The sequence below is a fragment of the Phocoena sinus genome, chromosome 4 (genome assembly GCF_008692025.1).
Source record: "Phocoena sinus isolate mPhoSin1 chromosome 4, mPhoSin1.pri, whole genome shotgun sequence".
Lineage (NCBI taxonomy): Eukaryota > Metazoa > Chordata > Mammalia > Artiodactyla > Phocoenidae > Phocoena > Phocoena sinus.
In genome coordinates, this window is record NC_045766.1 from 48,278,432 (window position 1) to 48,301,399 (window position 22,968).

Genomic DNA, 22,968 nt, shown 5'->3' on the forward strand with positions numbered 1-22,968 from the left:
TTTCCCCCAGGAATCTGAAAGATGGAGGAAAGATTGCCTGCTTGCCAGGAACCAGAGGATATGTTTATCTCAAGAAAACATTTGACCCTTTGGGTTCTGGCCCTTTAATTCCAGCAGCTGTAAAGGAGGATGGGTATTTCTGATAGCTGCTCATAATCCGGTTCCAAAGTCCTTCAAGGATCTTTAGTCAGCTAGCAGAAGATCCCGTTTCAGATCAAGGAAGGTTATTCTCAAATACAATTTCATTATATCCTCAAAACAAAATATTAGATACAGGCTATGAGTCTGAATTACAGACATATTTGGGAAGCGAAACTTATGTTCCATTTTCCATATTTTATTTTTAAAGTTATCTTTTAGGTACCTCCCCTTTTTGTTAAGTGAAATATTCCTATAATCCTCGATGCCTACCATGATAGTTGTAATACATTTCGAGTTTACTATTTAATTATGTTTATTTTTTTATTATGTAATAAAATGAATCTCAAATTACTGACTTTTTAGAATGCAGAATGGATAATTTGTTGCTTTAAAATTTCTTTTTGAAGGTTTCAGCGTCGACTGGTGGGCTCTTGGAGTACTAATGTTTGAGATGATGGCAGGAAGGTCTCCATTTGATATTGTTGGGAGCTCTGATAACCCTGATCAAAACACAGAGGATTATCTTTTTCAAGGTAATTTGCAGTGTTTTACAGAGATTCACTGTGAATAATCTATTCTAGACATGAATGAGGATGGCTCAAGTTATTACTTTGAGTAAGAAAGAGGAGAATAATCTGGACAATATAGTCCTTAACACGTGAGGCTTTGAGTTTGTTTTTATTGTTGTTTTGATCTATCCTTCCTACCTCTTAGTCTGTTCACATTTGCCAGTTACCTTCTCATACTCAAAATCATAACAAAGAGGTTCCTTCAGATTGTACATCACAGAGATTGGAGGAAAGAATTGTGTAGCTGGAGAGGACAGTCTTTTCACCTGGACCACAAGGCTGAATGCATAAGTCCAACAGAAATATGGGGAAAAAGTAGAGTACCAAGAAGATAAGAGGGATCAAAAGGTGAAGAAAAAAGCCCCACAATTGGAAATACAAAGAATTGAACAGAACAGAAACAAGCAGACAAGCGCAAGGACCCCTCCCCAACCAACACACAGTCCAAAGAAGTGCGAAGACTGCCATAAAATTCTACATTTCATAATTAAGGCCGTCACAGGAAATGAATGGATATTTCATGTCATAGGAAATCCAGCTGACTGTGGAATATATGGAAAGACGTTCAACCTCACTGCTAATTAGGGGTGTGCACATGAAAATATTAATGAGCTACCATTTTCTACCTACACATTTGGCAAAAACTTTAAAGTCTGATAATATTAGTGCTGGTGAGGATATGGAGCAACTGGAACTCTGGTGGCAGGAGTGAAAATGGACAAAACAGCTTTGGAGAATAATTTGGCAACGTCTAATAAAATCGAATTTAGTAATACGTGCCACACATTTTACAGATACTAACTCATTTAAACCTCATAACACCCCAGTGAATCAGGTATTATTTTTATTCCAATTTTACAGATGAGGAAAGTAAGGTAAGGTAGTCAAAGAATAAAACATATGCATATAATGATAAAAACTGTTCAGAGTAGATAGAGGCTGTCTCTGAGAAGGAAGGAGAGGAATGGGACTGGGAAAGTACACAGGACGCTTAGGTAGTGTATGTAATGTCTTTGTTTTTTTCTGCTAGAATTCCTTAAATACCTCATAATAAAAATATAAAGATTAAAGCCCTGTAAAAGTTAAATATAATGCCGTAAATTTTATCTTTCTAGTTATTTTGGAAAAACAAATTCGCATACCACGTTCTTTGTCTGTAAAAGCCGCAAGTGTCCTGAAGAGCTTCCTCAACAAGGTATAAATTGTGTATAAAATCTCTAGTGATTTATCTCTATACAAATGAAGCTGGTAAGGAGAGGTTCAGGCAACGTAAAATTCCAAAACATCAGAGTATGTAATTTTTCAGTTAGATCTGGAGCTTGTCTCTTCAGCAAAGAGTAGGTTGACAGAATTAGATCCTGAGGTGAGGTGTTCTTTCCATTTTGCCAATATAATTTACCCCCAGCTTTATATTACACATGGTGTTTTTAATGTAAATGAAAAATACCATGTACTCAGGGAAAAATTGCATCTCTGGGGATAGCCTCAATTGTACTTTCAGCTCTGTTTTTCAGTTTTCTTTAGATTATTATTCATAGAATGTCTTAACTTATTGAGCACTTAGTGCAGTAGTGTTCCCTACAAATTCTCATATCACAACCCTATAATTAGATAATATTCAGAAGAAATGAAATGCTATCATTGGCGCTTTAAAAAATCTGAACATCTGAAAATTCTGTTGTTTGTTGCAGTTGGTAGGCTAGAAGAGTTTTAGGATCTATCTAAGATTACGATTCTGAACTATCTTTACTCATAACACTTCTAACACCAAATGTGTAGGTTTTTTCCACACCAACCAATTTTCCAATTCTTACGTTAAAATATTATTTTAAATAAATGGTAGGTAGAAAGTAGGCTGATATGCATTTATTTATTTAAAGAGCCCTCTCTCTACCACCAATCTACTTCTTCTTTTTTTATAAATTTTATTTATTTTTTAATTTTTGTCTGTGTTGGGTCTTCATTGCTGCGTGGGCTTTTCCCTGGTTGCAGCGAATGGGGGCTACTCTGTTGCAGTGCATGGGCTTCTCATTGCGGTGGCTTCTCTTGTTGCAGAGCACGGGCTCTAGGAGCACGGGCCTCAGTAGTTGTGGCTTGCGGGCTCAGTAGTTGTGGCGCAAGGGCTTAGTTGCTCCATGGCATGTGGAATCTTCCCGGACCAGGGCTCAAACCCGTGTCCCCTGCAGTGGCAGGCGGATTCTTAACCGCTGCGCCACCAGGGAAGCCCTGCATGTATTTTCTAAGGTAAATAGATAAGATAATGATGAATTTTAATAAAATAAGAAATTCAAGCCTGTTATAAATGAGTATTTTATGTGAGGAAAGATTTAAACTGGAAACCTAAGCTTTAACACAGTGAAAAGTGAAGGTGAGAAGTGTCAATATGCGAAACAAAATGCCTTTTACTGCAAAGAGAAATGGGAACATGTTCTCATTCGTGATAATTTTATAAGTTGCAGGCCGCTTCTCAGTCCATTGATTCAAATAATGGTTGTATTGTTGAGCTATACACAGATTATGGTTGTTGTAATTGGGCATAGGGCTTTTAAATTGAGCTAAAAAACAAACTTGTGAAGTTTGGGGGTTTGCATATTTTGACTATCGCTCTAACCCATGTGAAAGAAAGAGCTGGATGCTGCCCAGTTGATTCTGCTGTTCTTTTTCCTCCCATTTTTCTTTAGCAGGGTGTGGCGACATCTCTCCACTTGAATTACAAGGATAGCTGGAGAGAGAGCCATGAAGAAATCTTACTTGTCACAAGCTTCAGATGCTCATTTGAGTATCTAGTGTTGCACTTTCTAGAAAAGAAAGGTAGACCATTCTGAGTTCAGACATAAAGGTATCATATAATAGACACAAAACACAGGTCACAAAGATGATTTATTCTAAAGCAGGATATTCACCCAGTTCTTGAAACATTTCTTTCCACCATAGGACCCAAAGGAACGATTGGGTTGTCATCCTCAAACAGGATTTGCTGATATTCAGGGACACCCATTCTTCCGAAATGTTGATTGGGATATGGTATGTAAATTGGACTGTTTAATATATTAGGTTTCATTATTTTCTTGGGCCAAAATTTATTAACTTAAAAGAATATTGAAAAACTAGTATATCACAGCTTAAATAATTTAAAACCACTGTCTTCAGTGCTTTTAAAAAAGCTTTTGAAACAGTAAAAGCTTAGAACATTAATTTAATGGAGCAGGTTGTAATATTATTGAGGCCTGCATCAATGTTCAGATTTGTAAATTATTTCCATCATTGTGAATATTGTAGAACAATGCCTAGGGACTCATTTTAATAAGACTGGGAAATATCTGAGGACAGAGGAGAAATGTAGAGGTGGAATATTTCTAAGAATGCAGGCTTGAGCTGTCATCCACTATGTCTTTTCTAGATGGAGCAAAAGCAGGTGGTACCTCCCTTTAAACCAAATATTTCTGGGGAATTTGGTTTGGACAACTTTGATTCTCAGTTTACTAATGAACCTGTCCAGCTCACTCCAGATGATGAGTAAGTAGTTCTATAGACTGAAAATATTTTTAAAGTTCTTTGGAAGTCCCATTTTTAATGGCTACACAGTGTTTCATTATCAGATTATGCTGTATTTTATCTAATCGTTCAGTTATGGGATGTTTGAATTACACAATTATAAAAACAGTAATTGTCATTTTCTTCTTTGCTTTACGTGTATTATCTCTAATTCTCACAACAACCTTGTAAACCTAGTTGTCATCATCTTCGTTTTACAGATGAGGAAACCAAGGCTCAGAGAGGTTAAGCAAAGTTATGCAGCTATGAGGTGGCAGAGCCAGGATTCAAACCCAAGTCTGACTAAGGCCTGTGCTCTTTCCACTCCACTGCACTGTTTCCCATTTTGTTGATGACCATCTTTGAGTTCCTGAGTATTACCTTAAGATAGATTCCTAGACGGGGCATTAGGTCAAAGGGTGCAAAATTTTTAAAGCTCTTGATATGTATTGCCAAATTACTTTTTTAAAAGATTACATCAACATATCAAGTCCAGGCAGCAGTGATCTGACATACTTTTTGTGTTTATGTTGTATCTTTTAAAGTTTAGAATAACTTGGGGATATTTGATCCTTCACCTGTCATTACAGATTCATTCTCTCATCTCATAAAGCCCTTTCTGCTTGGCAGTCACTTTACTTTTACATCTTGTTAGTTCTTATCACGTTCCTCACTGCAGCTGTTCTAAACTATCTCTACATTTTAGAAGCCTTCAGTCCTACCCCTGCCTTCATCACTCTAAATGCATTAACCTTGCCTTGAGTTGACTGCCAGGATTGAGACCTCTCTGCTGTGAGCTTGCTCCCTTTCCAGCTGTCACCAGACCACCTTGCATCTCAGAATTGCTCTCTAACTCTTCCCAAGCTTTTGCTTCTTCCCGGTTCTTGGAAGGCAAGGGGTACTCTCCCCTTTTCCTCCAGGGTTCCTTTTTGTTAGTTATCTCCACTACTCTACCTTCCTTAACGTCTCTTTTCCAGCTTCTTTCCCTCTACTTATAAACATGTTCAAATGTCCTAATTTTTTCCACTTTTTTGAACCACCACATTTTTTTCTCATTTTCCTTTCATCTTCGAGCTTTTTCAAAAATAGTTAATAGATGCTTATGGTAAAAGAAAAATAAATAAGCACCATCTCTGTTCAATTCCTTCAGAGTAGTCAACATTGATTATCTTACACTTTCTTGCTGCCAACACTTTAACCTCTTACAATTTAACCCGCTTTTTCACCTGTTGAAGGTTGAATTGACTTCTTAATTTCTCAATTTTAAAGCTTTTTTTTTTTTAGCTTTTTAAATTTTTATTCATTTATTTATTTTATTTTTGGCCGTGTTGGGTCTTCGTTTGTGTGTGAGGGCTTTCTCTAGTTGCGGTGAGCGGGGGCCACTCTTCATCATGGTGCACAGGCCTCTCACTGTCGTGGCCTCTCTTGTTGCGGAGCACAAGCTCCAGACGCGCAGGCTCAGTAGTTGTGGCTCACGGGCTTAGTTGCTCCGCGGCATGTGGGATCTTCCCAGACCAGGGCCCGAACCCGTGTCCCTGCATTGGCAGGCAGACTCTCAACCACTGCGCCACCAGGGAAGCCCCGGTACGAACATTTAAGTAGTAAAATATTTGATTGAAATACTCTTGTGAATTAAGCTAGGAGCCCAGTGTAGCAGAATGCCAGCCTCTCTGCTCCCTGTGACCCACTGCCTCCCTGTGGTGGCCCTTCCTCCTTCCAGGTCTCTCAGTGTTCTTCTTCCTCTTGTCTTTCATTTTGGTTAACTTCCTCTCGGCCTTCTCTTCACCATCTGCCATCTGGCTGTTGAGGTGACTACTACACTGCACCCTAATACAGACCTGGATGTTAAATTATGAATGTCGTTGAGGTCAAAAGTTAAGATTACCTAGGATTATGACAATTTGTACCTTGTTTATTCCCAGTCTTCAGTTTTGGACTACTTTTTGGTTCTAAACTTGCTCGTGGGATTATTAGTCTTTTTTGATTTTCAACATTCCTGATTCTTCTAGAAAATGTTTTGCGGTTAATCTAAAAACTTGTAGATTTCCCCCCTATCACTTATATAAATTAGCCTTATTTTTAATTTTTTAATCTTCTTTTTCCATTTAAGTAAAAAATCAAAGAAATCTTGATGATGAAAATTATTTTTCTTTCAACAGTGACATTGTGAGGAAGATCGATCAGTCTGAATTTGAAGGTTTTGAGTACATTAATCCTCTTTTGATGTCTGCAGAAGAATGTGTCTGATCCTCCTTTCTCAACTATGCATTTTGCTTGTGTTGCCATTTAGTGCATGGATAAACTTGTTACCAACCTGGATGCAAAGAACCATTTTATATTTTTCACCTGCAAGAAAAGCACTCAGTATATTCTATTGTTGACTGTAAGAGTCAATTATTACATCTAAGTTTAACTATGGGAAAAAAATGAAACTACTTTGCAGACAATCATGTCAAAATTTAGTTACACTGGTAATCCAGCAACCTACTGATGAATAACAAAGTTGTCTTTTTTTGTTTAAAAGAAGTACTGACTAAAAAGATTATCTGTTGCATCAAGGCACATGGTGGGATTACATCATAAGCCTCCCCTGATTTTTGTCATACTCATGAAGTCATTTAAGTGTTTAATTTTGGAATAAAAGAGTAATGCGAAATACAACTTGTTATATTACCTATTACTTTCTGAGTTCTATGTGTTTAAAAATTCAGCTGTAAATTTTATCATTGCTTTAGCAAATTAAATTATTGATTTCTAAGGCAACAATTATAAATTGGTAATAAAAGATGTTGCTTGCTTAGAATGAGGGAATACAGATTCTCCTTGAGGAAAATAGGCACATTTTATCAAGAATCAGATTCCAAATCGTTAGCTGTTTTTGAAAAACTGATTCAAGTGATTTCTTTAGTATGTTACGGGGTTAGTGTCTGAGCTTGTCCCTGTAGTGGGAACTTTAACTGGAGTGTTAATAAATATAGTTCAAAGAACCCAGGATGCAGTTAGATGGAACACTTCTCAGTATATAAAAAGGAAAAAATAGAAACTTAAAATAGATACAGAAAAGTGCAATGGTAATATTTATTTCTTATTGGACAGTAAATCTCACAGTCGCTTTTTGTGATTTGAATTAAATAATAAGGAAGCATTCACTTGCTACCAAATGTAAAAGCATTCCATTATCCTGTGGACACAGAATGTATATTATTTTTTCCTTGTAAGTCAGTATACAGGAAAATAATTTATCTTCCAAATAGTGTCTGAACCATGCTTGTTTCTTCCCCAAACCACATTATCCATACTTTCGGATCCTTTTTGTGGAGTCTTCAATGAAACGCAAGAAAAAATAATAAAGTAAACATGAATAAATCTTCAGGATATGCACGTACACTCACACTTATCACAGTTCCAGCTCCATAAGTGAGTTTTTGTTAAGTAGGCAACACATGTAATCAGAGTAGAATACATTTCAGGGGCAGAGTTCTTCAGATTATTTTTTATTAATATTAGTGTTTAACAATTTATTATTTAAAGGGATGCCAATGATAGCATCCTTCTGTTGTTTATTTTTAACTTTTTTATGAAAAGGGACTTAAAAAATAACCATGATCATTTAAATTGCTTATAATTGTCCAATCTTAGTAAAATATAACTTTTAGGAAAGCTATCTAGTCTTAAATTTAGAATGATTTAAAATATGTAGGCATTTATTAAATTACCTCTTTTTGGGGGGCACGGGGATGCTGCATTTCATTTGAAATGTAATTTTTCCAAAGTTTCTGGCCATGTACTCTCTTTTCTTTGAATAGCTATGTCTGAAAGCAATGAAAACCTCCAAGGAAATGTTTATATAATTTACATGTTTATTTAAGAGGTATGTATGTTTCTCTTAAGACCTGAAACTTGTTTGAAAACAAAAAGCAATATTCACTTCAAATCATAAATTTATAGAAATTTTTGACATATCAGAAATATGTTTATCATCTTGCTTTTAAGTGGTACTGTTTCCCTTAGGGCATTCGTTCTCAAGTTTTAGAATGTGGACTAATCACATAGTAAGTGTGTTTAATATGCACATTACTGGGCCTGCCTTAGAATTCTGTTGGGTCTTTGGATCTCATTTTGAGAAACATTTTTTTTTTTTTTTTTTTTGCGGTACGCGGGCCTCTCACTGCTGTGGCCTCTCCCGTTGCGGAACACAGGCTCCGGACGCGCAGGCTCAGCGGCCATGGCTCACGGGCCCAGCCACTCCGCGGCGGACAGGGGCACGAACCCGTGTCCCCTGCATCGGCAGGTGGACTCTCAACCACTGCGCCACCAGGGAAGCCTGAGAAACATTTTTTTGAGTTTTTCTTTTAGTTTGTCCTTAGTTACATATTAGAGTATTCATGATAAAACATTTTGAGAAGGGGTGCACAGTTACTATCTTATCTACAATTTTAAGTAAGTTTTGAGTAAATGACTTCTTCAAGTTAGATATCTTCTAAAAAAAAAATCCATCAGTTTTCTATCAATGTTACAAATGATGAAACATTTTTCTGTGATGACGTTTTAACCATTATTCAGGGTGGCCTTTTTTAAAATATTTTTTTTTTTAAAAACTAATAAGATTTACTGTGTATATTTTATACAGAATTGAATTACAAATATGTTTTAAATTGTATTCTGCTTTTTGTAGTCCTTATGTGCCATGCCAATTCTTTTTATATTACATAGAAGTTGTTTCAGATTACTCACCAGGGGACTAAGGCAGTTGACAGAATGGTTGGAATTTTGGTGTTCTAAGAAAAAATTTATTTTGTATAAGCATGTATGTGGTCAGATCATTCTATGTGTATGCAGCCTGAAATGCATATCAGGTATTATGCTTGTTTGGTACCTGTACATTTACTTTTAAAATTTTGTTTTGTTTTGATTTTTGTCATGTAGAATACTGCCTTGGTATAATGTGATCTGTATTTGTACCTTTTTTTTTTACTTTCAAATCTTTAAATAAAATGTTTAATACTCATCAAGATTGGAACATGTTTAATATGTAGCATACCAGAGTTTTGTGAAAGAATAAAGGCATATCAAAATTTGTTCAAGAAGAAAAATGAAAATTTTAGAGTTTGGAATTTTGCTGTACTTAAAGCAACACTGGTAGTTCTGATGCCATATTGTAGACATCTACTCATAAAATATTGTTCAGTGTATTTTTTTTTTTTTTTTGCGGTACGCGGGCCTCTCGCTGTTGTGGCCTCTCCCGTTGTGGAGCACAGGCTCCGGACGCGCAGGCTCAGTGGCCATGGCTCACGGGCCCAGCCACTCCGCGGCATGTGGGATCTTCCCGGGCCGGAGCACGAACCCGGGTCCCCTGCATCGGCAGGCGGACCCCCAACCACTGAACCACCAGGGAAGCCCTGTTCAGTGTATTTTTAAACTCACCCCTCTATATCTCTTATGTTGGAAAACAAATTAGTAAAAAATCAGCTGAAGAGAGAACATTTTAACTAGTTTTAAAACTGAACCAAATTTAAACAGATGCAGAACAGTATGTTCTACAGTGATGTATTATAGAGTTCCAGAACTTCTCCTTTCTCAATTGTAGCTAGTGTCCGTATATAAACAGGCATGAGCCTGGTATCCCACACTTACAAACCTCTTTACCATTACTTAAGCCTTTCCTTTCCTTTCCAAGGAGAATGAAATCTTAAGTGCTTTTACTTTTTTCTTAATTGCCTTGTCAGAGAGCTAGAGCCTGTATATTAAAACCACCAAAGACTGATCTCCTGTGTCTTCTCTATTATTTTATCCTAATATCCCCTGTACCAAATCATAAATTTGGTTGTTTTCTTTGTGTTAATAAAATCCCAAAACAGAATCCAAAGAGGAGTTTGAAGCTTTAGGGAAATTTTGCATTCAATAGGGCAACCAGTTTCTCCCTGAGAGAGAAAGTCAATCTCCAATCTTTAAAATCCAACAGGTTGGTTTCTGGATAACACCCAACAGCAAGTCATTTGGTATATGTGATGGTCTCCCTTCATGGATTTACCCTCCTATCCACTAGGACTTAAGGTATCAGTTAAGACCCAGATAGTCTGAGTACTTTGTATCCAAAGTTTATTGTCCCAGAATGTTCATGGTGCTAAATAAGGCTAATAAAAAGACAGAATCTCTGCCCTTGATATTCAAGATAGAGAACGGACATACTCAGAAAGATGATTGTCTCCACAGGAAATAGTCCAGTGATAAGAGCCAAATAAATGCAGAAAAATATACATGATGTGGCCATGTTAGGTTACAGGTTTACCAGTGAAACTTGTATGCATTTTACTTGATATTCATATATAATTGATCCATGCTATACATTTTTTTAGATTTATGGTAGATTGCAAAAAGCTTTAAGAATTCATATGTACATAATAAAATCTTAGATATTTCTATATACACACACACGCACACACACAGTATATACTATACTAGATATACTATATATAAGGTTAATATATAAGATTGTTTTTGGCTTTTCTGCTCAGAAATATGAATTGGAATTTACATGGACATGGGAGAGAAAATTATCAGATGCTCCTGCTTAGATTAGATTTTGTACCGTTCATCTCTGAAATTTATAACTAAGAGGAACCCAGCTCAGAATTTGAGAGTGATTTTTGGCTTGAAATGTGGCAGTGCAGTTCACCTTTATGTAGCAATTTGTGCCTTACTGGCATTAACACTGTATTTTTACTCCAATTACTATTTTTAACATTTTTACTGAAGAAAATGGAATTACAATTCTTCTAAGGATTAAGTAGCTGTTCCGTGTGATCTTTTACAGGCTATCCGCAAGTTCAACTCCATGCCAGATGTGTTCACTAGACTTGAGAGAGCTTTAGCTCAAGTTTTTATTGACAGTTAACAGGTCAGAGACAAATCCTCATTGTGTAAGAAAGGACCCTTTGCTGGTAGAGGCGGGGCTCTTTTACCAGGAAAATTTTTTTCAAGCAAAATTTTTTTCTAAGGTAAATTTCTAAGTAAAATTTTCTAGAAGTAGTGCCACGTAACCAGATTTAAACCTTCCATGATGTAAACTGTCTGCAACGTGGGTGGTTATACTTCGTGACTTTTTACGTTATTCATAGTATATTTACTATGAAGTAAGTGAAAATATTTTTCTAAGGTAAATTTCTAAGTAAAATTTTTTTCTAGGCACTCTTGATTTTTATTTAAAAGTTAGATTTTTAAATTTAAAGATCATGAAAGTATGTGCACTTGTGCGTCATTTGAAAGTTTACTCAATTTGAAACAATATTTTAATGAAGAAATCTGAATCTATGTTAATGAGGATACTTTGCTACATTATTATTCCCTTCTTTAAGTTTAAATTTTTATTTCATACGTTTATTGAAGGCTATGTAATGTGTCCAGTACTATGCTGATCCTACAGGATTTGGAAAAGTTTTATTGTAAGGAATTTTTTTATGATACAAGGAAAAGTTGGCTTAGGTTTAAAAGAAAAAAAGTCGGTGTGTGTGTTATCCTTTGAGGTAGGGGATATTTCCTATGATTAAAATAAAAATTAACATTCTCCCCCAAGTAGTGAGGTCTGAAAAATGTGGAAATGGGAGATAGCGTATATGGTTCTGTCTCAGAATGGAGATTCCATCCACTTCATCACCACCAGGGGCCAGTCTCTTGCTGTAATGAAGGTCAGACTTACCAGCACTTTCGCCCTCTGGAGAAGGCAGTATATTCTCTACAAGCCGGTTACCAAGAGGTTCCAGGATTTCATCAGTGCTTATCATGTGTGTTTTGAATTTACAGTTATCTGGGAGTCTGGCAAATTGTCATAGAACTGCTTTGCCTTCTTTGACTCTTCAGGGTGTTAGACCTTCCATATTTATTCAAAACAAATTAGGACCTACTATGTGCCGGGCACTGGGGATAGATATATCAAGCAAGCGTCTAGTCATGTCACACTTCATGCAGTCTGGGCAGTTTTCCATCTGTGAAGGATACCTTTAGCTGAAAATAAAACCAGGGCTGATTTTGGTCACTTAACTATAGAAGAATTCAATTAAAACAAAATGCAAGACATTGCCCACATGCTTTAGTTGTGGAACTTTCTATATCAGTTATTGCATGGTATCACAGGTTTAACCCATGAATGTTTGTAGACCCTCAGAGTATCCATTAAAAACATGATTTCAGGCAAGTTTTGACTGTGTTGCTATTTAACAAACACTAAACACTTTTGTACTGGATGTAAATAGTTGAAAACATCAGTTTGCCAAGGAAAGACATTTTCCTGCTGATTGCACTGAACATTAATTTCCAGCATGCTTCAGTTTCAGGCAGTCATTTACTTCATTGCCCAAAATAACTCTACAATGTGCTGTGAGCTGCACTAAACAACCTCACACCTTCTCCTTCACAGGTTTTTCATCAACAAATTTTTAGATTTGTTGTGTTACTGACACCATTTTATAATCTGCACATTGTAACTTGATAGAGCAGCTAGGAAGTATGAAATCTGTCCACTTACAAAGTATTCTTCAAAGTATAAGAATTCCTTTTTGTGAGCCTGCTTCTTTTTTGTTATATGCACTAGTTTGTTGTACTTTTTAGATTCCAAATACAAGTGATATATATGCAGTATAACGTGAACAAGCTAGTGGTTACCGGTGGGAAGAGGGAAGGGGGAAGGGGCAATATCAGGGTATTTGTATTAAGAGATACAAACTATTAGGTACAAAATAAGCTACAAGGATATATTGTACAACGTGGGGAATATAGCCAATATTTTATAATAACTATAAGTAGACTATAACCTTTAAAAATTGTGAATCACTATATTGTACATCTATAACTTATATTGTACCACTATACTTCAATAAAGATTTTAAAACATTTTACCAAAAAATGGGGAATAGGTAAATATATTTTTCCAAATTTCTATAGTGATAGAAATAAAGGAAAGAGAAAAAAATTCCTTTTTGTATCTCAAAACAGAGGTGAAAGATTGAACTTATGATGAGGCCTCGTGACTTTTATTTCTATCTGATTTTCAGTGATGCCAAAGGAGGTTAAGTTTCCCAAAGAAAGTTGCTCCTCACTGTTGGGTCCACCCAAATAGAAATAGTATTTATGGATTTTAATAGCTGACATGGGCCAGGCACGTGCCAAACATTTCACAGACGTCTCATTTAATCCTAACAGTCCCGTGGCTGTCTCCCATCTCAGGGCTACTGAACTGAAGTCTGTGTAGGCAAGACCTGAGACTAGCACCTCAGGTGGTCTCAAGTTAAATTCAGAGAATTTAATCCACTAGCCTTATTAATATGTACTATTATTACCATTCAACTGGTGGGGGGAAAATGGAGTTTTAGGGAGGTTAAGTAACCTTGCTCAGTCAAGGCCCATGTGATTCCAGTACCTATTGTCTCTCAAGACAGTTATATAACATTTGCTCCAAATTCTGTCTCCTGAGAAATTACACACAGCTAATTAATGCCGTTCTTCAAACTCTCTCTGGCTAACTCCTTGATGGCCATCTCTGTGGGTCTGGCCCCCTCTCTGCAACCCTCCGTGTTGGCTCAACCCTGCCAGCCTTTTCCGGTGATGTTGTGCTCCATCTTTCCATGCTCTGAGCCTCCCACTTCATAGATATAGGAAGTACACTTTCTTGACTCGCCCAGGACTCCTTTCTTTCAAGCACTCAGAGCTGTGTGGTAGCCCATCAGAAACTGTTCCTATATCCAACATTTGGTGTGCGCCTGCCTGGTGAAGTAATCCTGTGGCTGGCCTCACCCAACCACGACTTCCTCAGATCAAGACGTCCAGGACGCTGCTGATTTCTGGGAAACCAGGGTACCGCCTGAAACACACGCACACCTCTAATCCACTAGGTGACTGCGAAGGTTTGTTCTTTTAGACATCTTGGAGTTAGTTATACCCATATGCTTGTTATTTGTGGTGATGCTTCAAGATGTGACTCCAGCAAGATAGCCTGCCCTGTGCTCTCATCCGCATTGTTCTCTGTTCTCGCCCTTCCCAAACTCAACCTTCCTTCTTCCTTTCCCTCCTAACTGTTCTGAGTGCCCACTGGGACCCTCCTTCCTGGATAAATTGACATCAAGGTTCTCAGCCCACTCGTTGCACTCTCCTTCCCCTTCGGAATGCGAGCGTTGCTTTTCCTGCCACCCTCTCAAGTGGAGGCTGATCATTCTAATGGTTCCCAGGATTCAGCCTTCTCCCGCCCCCTTAAAGCTACTGCACACTATTACTCCTCCAACTTTGTGTAAAACCCTGCTTCTTCAGGGTCTGTGCTATGTGGCTCAGCCTCTTTATCATTCAACATCCTCCTCCTCATTCCATTTCATTTGAGGAAGATGTGGTACCTGGCTCACTGCTCTACCCTAAAGCCAGCCATCTGTAGCAACCAGTGTCTCAATGGACCAGGGATCCAACATCCAATCAAACACCAAATCCTATCCTTTCTTTTTTTTTTTTTGCTGTGTTGGGTCTTCGTTGCTGTGTACGGGCTTTCTCTAGTTGCGGCGAGCGGGGTCTACTCTTCGTTGTGGTGTGCGGGCTTCTCTTATTGCGGAGCACAGGCTCTAGGCGTGTGGGCTTCAGTAGTTGCGGCTCACGGGCTCAGTAGCTGTGGCTCGTGGCCTCTAGAGCGCAGGCTCAGTAGTTGTGGCACACGGACTTAGCTGCTTCACGGCATGTGGGATCTTTCCGGACCCGAGCTCGAACCCATGTCCCCTGCACTGGCAGGCGGATTCTTAACCACTGTGCCACCAGGGAAGCCCCATCCTTTCTTTCTTATCAGTCTTTTTCCTACCACACTTGTTTCCACCTAAGGATTTTAACACATGCTGTCCCAATGCCTCCTCTCCTTCTGCCCTTTCTCAGGTGGGCATCTTATATGCTTCAGGCATGTGTGTCTCTTCCCCCAAGAGGACAACCTAGGGCCACCTTACTTAGCCCCCTCCACTATTGTCTCTCATTGCACTTTGTTTTCTTGACAGCATCGCTCACAATGTGTAATTGTATGTTGCTGATTTATTTTACCATCATCTGTCACCTCCACCAATCTGTATGTTCCATGAGGGCAGGGACCACGTCAATTTCATTTACTGTTGCAGTCCCAGCACCTAGAACAATGCTTGGCACATAGGCCCTCCAGAAACATTTATTAAATGAATAAATAAATGAGTGAATGAACAAACGTTAGCCATGTACTTTGGAAAGAGAGAGCTCCCACTGGCTTGTGGTTTCACCATGAATAGAGGTTGGCAGGGAAACTTTCATTGATCCAGCAGAGTTGGGACTAAGGAACCAGTACTTTTTTTTTTTGAGGTACGCGGGCCTCTCACTGTTGTGGCCTCTCCCGTTGCGGAGCACAGGCTCCAGACGCGCAGGCTCAGCGGCCATGGCTCATGGGCCTAGCCGCTCCACGGCATGTGGGATCTTCCCGGACCGGGGCACAAACCCGTGTCCCCTGCATCGGCAGGCGGACTCTCAACCACTGCGCCACCAGGGAAGCCCGGGAACCAGTATTTTTTTATAGACCACGCAGATCATTTTTATGCTTTAATAAAGTCTGGAAAACAGAACCAGGGAAGGGCCTTCACCCACACACTAAATGCTGACCTAGGCTAGATAACTTCTTGCTATAGTCGGGAAGGTGAGTCATTCTGGGCTTTTGTGGGATTCCCCAACACTGATGTAAACAGAAGCATTTAGTGAAGGCCCTCAATTACTCAGGTAATAAATGGAAATCAAGGGAAAAGGGACTCCTGAAAGATTGTAGAGACTGAAAGGTGTAGACTAATTTTAGTTTGTAATAGGTTTTCTGTTTTGTATGAGGAATTTTGGAGAGGAGAATTTCAGTTTATAGATTTCCTTTGTTGCCTTAACCAGGTGAATAATCCTATTGAAACTCCTCAATGGCAGCATGTTTCATACTCTGAAGATGATTTCTAGAGGTAAACAGGACATATTGTCCCTTCTCTTTGGCCACATCGGAACTTCAGTTCTTCTCAGGAGAGAAGAAATGATGACCCAGAGAAGTTTTTTTTCCTAGCGCAATGAATCCCCAAAGATGTGGCTTTTGTCTCTTCGTTGAGCTCCCTGGTTGTATCTCAGGTGCTTGCCCTGGACCAGGGGAGCAGAGGATCTAGTTCAGAAGCTCGTCCAAGTCAGTGTTCACAGACCCAGAATAATATTCAATTAGTTCTGTTCTCCAGGCTCCTTGTGATGGGATTTCTCGGGGGATGAGGGCGGGATAAGGATGAAAAGAGAGACTGCACCTCTCGTTTAGAATCCTATCCCTAGAAGCTCACACAACTACAGGGTCTCAACCACAGGCCGTGAGAGTCCTCATGTGGGTACCCTCTAAAGAGGAATTCCCTTTCCTCTCCCCACCCTCCCCCATCCACCTCCTTTACCACAGGGTAACCCATGCCCATCTCTGCTGCCAAGATGAGTAGGGGAAGCACAGGGGTTGGAGGAGGGGAGGGAAGAACTGCAATTGCCTTGCTTCTGTTTGTTTGTTGATTTGGTTTTAATTCGATCACTTCTAAATTTCTTTAAGAAAATCAGACATTTTGCATTGTGAGGATTAATATCCTATGGCTACTTCTCCAGGTCTAGGTTTAAGATTCATACTCTCCCTGCCAGCACGATTCTTGGGCCTTTGGGGCTTAGAAGAGTATCTGTCTCCTTTGAAAACCTGGAGTAACCTTACAAAGTTCCCTTCTATTAATGCTGACTTGACAGAAAGCATGTCTGACTTCCCCTTCCCAATTTCCTATCTCTTTCACTCTCTGACATCAGGCAAAGAGATGTTATAAATGGTGGTGGACTGTACTGAAATACTGCTTTTGATATTGTAGGTTGGGCAGGGGTAGGAGTGAGGATCTAAGTGCCATTTCTGACACCGCCTATATGGGAAAAGATCTTCTATGTTCCAAACAAAGAACAGACAAACAAACTAGTGGACCTAGTATTACCATGGAAACAGTCCCTCCGTGTATGTATGGGTGGTCATACACGTAACACACATAAAGGCAGTGCCCTGGGGCATTCTTTCTATGACAGTCCTTTTGGGACCTTGGGGAATCCCCGGCCTCACTGAGTATTACTTAGGGTAAGCTACACTGCTCTAACAAATAGACCCATAAGGTGATGGAAGTTCGTTTCTTCTTCTCCTAACAGTCCAGGGCAGATGCTCTGCGTCTGGAGCTGGGAAGAGGAGGCTGTTTCCCATTGACATTCAGGGCACCAGGTCTTAGGTGCCTTAGGGAAGGAAAGAGCTAGGAGGCACATTCGTGGAAGGTGTTACAGCTCTGGCTTGGAAGTGACTTGCCTCACGTAGGCTCACATGGCTTTGGCCAGAACTCAGTCCTATGGCCTTTCCTAAAGCAAGGGAGGCTGAGGAATGTCAGCCAGCTGTGCACCCAGGAAGAAGAGGTGGATAGCTTTAGAAGGCCTGCCAGCTGTCTTCTCTGTGCTGAGGCTGAGTTCCAGGCTGAACGGCATCAGATGAGAGAGCCTGAATTGACCCTTGGAGGGGCATCAGCAAATGATTCAGACTGAGAAGGAAGGGGTAGGAAGTCCTGCACTGATACTCAGAGGGTCACCAGCACAGCCCTGTTTCTGGTGGCTGTAGCTGCTGTGTCCCACTTTGACTTCCTGCTTCAATCCCTGGCTCAGCTGGACTTCTACCTCCTTCCTTTGCTCTCCTCCTGGGCCTGCTCCCAGGCAGTGTGGCCTCAGGCTCCCAGTCTCTCCTTGCTACTGGGATCCACCAAGGAGTTTCCTGGTCCCTTATTCACTGGACTCCCTGGCTTTCAGCTCAAACGTCCTGTAAGTCCCCTACTGTTCCTCCTAAAGTGGACAACAGCACCGAGGCTCTTAGCTCTCGTACTGATGCCCCATCCCAGGCTATGCCCTTTATGGCCTCCCCTTGGCTTTGGCACGTTTGGTCTCCTCTTTTGTTTCCCTTACCTCCTCCAGATCCCCCTCCTGGCTGACTGCTGGTTTGGGAAGCTGTGCCTTTCACACTTGAAACACTCAGCTTTTTCTCCCCCCAAACTCCAGACTGCATCTGTGTTAGGTGCCTTCTCCTGCCTGGAGCTCCCTTGCTGGAAATCATCTGTGACCCAGGCAATTCAGAAGATGTATAGACATAAAAAAAACTCGGTAAGAATCCTTCACTTGTCACTTAGCAGATGTCAACAGCTTTGCAATGGTGGGCTTTTTTATGTAGGTGATCTGCCACCTCCTTCCCCATCTAAGTTGGAAACCCTTGGTTTACATTTAATGAATTTCTTGTTATGTCCTAAGTATTGTGGCACATATATACTTTGTTTACTCCACAGCACTTAGCATATACTAAGCACTCACTAAATACTATTAATACTAGCTTTTCCTTCATCCATTTATTATTTTAAGGGAAATGCTTATTATAGTACAGAGTTAGATGATTTAAAACATTGCTACTCAGCCCTCAAAATAAGTATTACAAATGAAGGAATCATAGACAAGGCTGAACATATAGCTCTACTGAGGAAGAGTATATTAAAAAACTAAAGAGAAAGGTCATTTAAAACTAGAGATAAGTAAAGCTAGATATTTACTATACCATTCTGAAGTGTGCTTTGTCATTGTACTTATAGTGTGGTCTAGCTGTGTTTTTAACAGCATTATAACAACATTACAACTACATTTGAAAATTTTTTAACAACATTATAACTACATTTTGAAATGAGGATCTGTCTTGATAAAAATACGGAAGCTATAAAGACAATTATCATGTATGCAGCCTAAAAGTTGGCTTGACCAAGAAATTCTTTAGAGATTCATTTATATTGTTTGGTTCAGCGACCCTGGAGAAGGAGTTGTAAGTTATAGAATGGTAGTCCAGATTTGAAAAGGGAGGTCTGCTAGGTCAGAAACAAATTCTTCTTTATAGAATCCGACTCATTTGAAATGAGGGGGAAAACTGATGGATGGTTTAAAAGGAAATGTTTGACTGAAGCCTGCCTGCTGTACCCATAGCTACCTGCCCACCAGAACGTGACTCCCTGGTGACAGCTGCACTAATTATAGAAAACAAGTTGAGTGGAAGAAGATGAATTATGTAAATTTACAATCACTGAGGATCCTGTTGGAGCCTTTAGGAATTTTGATTAATAAAAATAAACCTAGGATTTTCTTACATTGAAAAGCAATTAAAAGATGAAGGATAATTTGCTATAGTCTTAGAATAGCAAGGAAGCATTTATTAACATGTTTTTATTTCTTATTCATTTTATTACATATAATTACATGTCCTTGCATGTGTGTCATTTATTACTGTAGATTACTTGCTGGTAACAGCCATTTTGTGGATTGGAGAGGAAGTATAATGCTTTAGGCTACATGTTTATATTTTTATTTTTTGTTTATGAAAAATAATGAAAGTTACCCAAAAAAAGTCATGTTTTTCATAAACCCATGCTCTTAAAAGAGAAGACTGCAACTTTCTCTGCTCCATTTCAACCAGTTCTCTTATTCTAAAATATAAACCTAGCTTAAAAGCTGAGGATTAGAAAACAATCAGGAATGGTAAGCCACTCAATCTTCTAAAAGAAAACATTTTTGTTTGTGTTAATAGATGAGCCATTGAAATGAATACCTTAATAAAGATGCTTAACATGGTTCTTTACACATTTAGAAGTTTGATAAACTCAGGCTTAGTGAATATGTTAACAAAAGTAAGTGAAACTGGTATTTAAAATTTTTTATTAGTGAAATATTACTCAACACAATTTAATATGCTGTAATTTTATTTTATTTGCTTATTTATTTTTGGCTGTGTTGGGTCTTCGTTGCTGTGTGCAGGCTTTCTCTAGTTGCGGTGAGCAGGGGCTTCTCTTGTTGCAGAGCACAGGCTCTAGGTACACGGGCTTCAGCAGTTGCAGCATGCGGCCTCAGTAGTTGCGGCACACGGGCCCTAGAGTATGTGGGCTTCAGTAGTTATGGCACACAGGCTCAGTAGTTGTGGTGCATGGGCTTAGTTGCTCCGTGGCATGTGGGACCTTCCCGGACCAGGGATCGAACCCGTGTCCCCTGCATTGGCAGGCAGATTCTTAACCACTGCACCACCAGGGAAGTCCCAATATGCTGTAATTTTAAATGACTCTTTTTTCCTACTCAGACACATTGGAAATGCTGCTAAATTGTTTCAGTCGCCAACTCACTGAACAACAACAACAAAAAAAGACATTGGGCTTCCCTGGTGGCGCAGCGGTTGGGAGTCCGCCTGCCGATGCAGGGGACACGGGTTCGTGCCCCGGTCTGGGAAGATCCCATGTGCCGTGGAGCAGCTGGGCCTGTGAGCCATGGCCGCTGAAACTGCGCGTCCAGAGCCTGTGCTCCGCAACGGGAGAGGCCACAACAGTGAGAGGCCCGCGTACTGCAAAAAAAAAAAAAAAAAAAGACATTACTTGCAACATATTAGGAAGGTGAAGGGTCTACCACTAAGGCAGCACAATTCACAGGAAAGTTTCTGTTCTCACTCCCCATCGTCATAGCATTTTGACTAAGCAGGGAAAACACCATTACATCAGGATCAGAAAACCGTGCGAATGCAAAATGCTCTATGTTTATTGCCACTCTTAATTCCCAAGTATGTATATTTTAATAATCTACAGTTCAGGGGAGAGTACCCAAGCCTTTTCCCAAAGGCAGATCTCTCACGATTTGTGCTACACTGAAAACCTCTGTACAGACAAAGCACAGCTCGAGGGTACCCGAGTGTTCATATTTAGCACTGACACAGAGCTTTCATCTGTAACGTGCTTTACAAACATTGACTAATTAAGAGGAACAACACCCCTGCAAGGTATTTAGCAGGATGCAAAAATGAAAATTTACAAGAAAGACAGCCAGAATGCATAAATCATGAAGTGTTAAATCAGCATGACCTGGAAACCAGCAAGACTCCCTCCCCCTTTCTTGCCATGACAGTCTTTTAGATTTTATGCCAGGTGATGGTGGTGGTGGGGTGATGTCTGGGTGGGAGGGCTGTGATAAAATTCGAAGTATCACATTTGCAAAGGGAATTGTTCTACTAGCTCAGAGAAGGGGCTTCAAGAATATAATCCATTTAGAAGTACCTGAGAGAATAGGAAATCAATACAGTATTTAATTAATCTACTGCAGATTGACTTCATATAAAGGAACCCCAACCAGGAAAGTATCAGGCTAGGAAATCTGACAGTGCACAGTTGGAGAGTCTAAGAGGGCAGGAAAATGGCCTGGGGTATAATCTGCATTTTCCATTCTTTCATGGAGGTGTGGGCGGGCATCGTGACTGTCCTGGGGTCTGACTGCAGACTTCCCTCCCCTGTTCTATGAAAGCAGTCTCAACAGGTAACAGCATTACACAAATGGTGAGTGGAATAAGTTCAGTAGCTTTTAGAGGACAGAATGGACTGTCATTCAGTTTAGGGCTTTGGATGAAGAAGACTGGGATTCTAACTAGTGCTGTAACCCTTGTCTCTGTTTCTTATTTATTTATTTATTTGGCCGAACGGCATGTGGGATCTCAGTTCCCGGAGCAGGGATCAAACCCGTGTCCCCTGCAGTGGAAGCGGGGAGTCTTAAACACTGAATTCCTCTTTATCTTTATATGGTTTAATAATCTCTCTCAAAGAGGTGCTGAAAAATGAAATGAAATGGACGTGAAAGTGCTTAAGAACAAGAGTAGATGCTCAATGAACTGTAGTTCTCTTCTCCTTACTGTCTTTGGTGAACTGCAGCTATGAGGCAGGTTCAGTTCTGCCTCAACCTCAGGAGGTCTGCCATCAGTGGAAGCAGTTATAGAGTCAGGACCCATCTCAGATGCCCTCTAGAACCCCCGAGGGCCCATGTTTAACATGAACCAATGAGCTACCGAGCACCTGCAATGTGGCTAGTCCAGTCCAAGAGATGAGCTCTCACTGTAGACTACAAGCCAGATTTCGAAGACTTAGTAAAAGAAAAAGAATGTAAAATATTTTATTCATAATTTTAATATTTATTATATGTTGAAACGAGAATATTTTGGACATATTGGGTTAAATAAAATATATGAAAATTACCTCTTTTCACTTTTAAAAATTGTGGCTGAGTGGGGCTTCCCTGGTGGCGCAGTAGTTGAGAGTCTGCCTGACGATGCAGGGGACACTCGTTCGTGTCCCGGTCCGGGAAGATCCCACATGCCGCGGAGCGGCTGGGCCTGTGAGCCATGGCCGCTGAGCCTGCACGTCCGGAGCCTGTGCTCCGCAACGGGAGAGGCCACAACAGTGAGAGGCCCGCGTACTGCAAAAAAAAAAAAAAAAAAGAAAAAAGAAAAAAAAATTGTGGCTGAGGAAGACAGTTACAGGGATGGAACCCACGCTTCCACTGCCAGGGAAGTCCCTTCACATTACGGTTCTATTAGACAGTATTGTCTGGGACTTGGAACATAACTCTCAAATATCTTAGATCATGTACTTCATCAGTGAAAAAAATTTTGAAAATGCATCCCCGAATATATAAATTTTTAATTTATAAGTATAGTTTATAAACATTAGAGACATACAAAAGCAGAAAGCAAACAGATGGATAGAAGTCTTGGTATCTTCTTCTCACACCCTGATGATCACAAGTGTACCCCTAGGGTGTGCACAGGCCCTTTGGAAATTGCTACCTTAGAAAGGGCCCTTGA

General features: G+C 39.8%; 1 protein-coding gene across 9 annotated transcripts in view; it reads left to right on the forward strand.

Annotated features, from left to right (window-relative positions):
• PRKCI (protein kinase C iota) overlaps positions 1 to 9,256 on the forward strand; it is a 100,637-nt gene extending 91,381 nt beyond the window's left edge. For 7 of the 9 annotated variants that reach the window (XM_032630681.1, XM_032630680.1, XM_032630679.1 and 4 more), the window contains 5 exons: positions 549 to 674; positions 1,826 to 1,905; positions 3,645 to 3,734; positions 4,111 to 4,226; positions 6,404 to 8,834. In XM_032630681.1, coding sequence (XP_032486572.1) covers positions 549 to 674; positions 1,826 to 1,905; positions 3,645 to 3,734; positions 4,111 to 4,226; positions 6,404 to 6,491 — 500 coding nt within the window. In that variant the 3' untranslated portion in view covers positions 6,492 to 8,834. Of the gene's footprint in view, positions 1 to 548; positions 675 to 1,825; positions 1,906 to 3,644; positions 3,735 to 4,110; positions 4,227 to 6,403 lie in introns of all 9 variants that reach the window. The other 2 variants (XM_032630677.1, XM_032630678.1) reach the window with 2 other exon arrangements.
• The last annotated feature ends 13,712 nt before the right edge of the window (positions 9,257 to 22,968 follow it).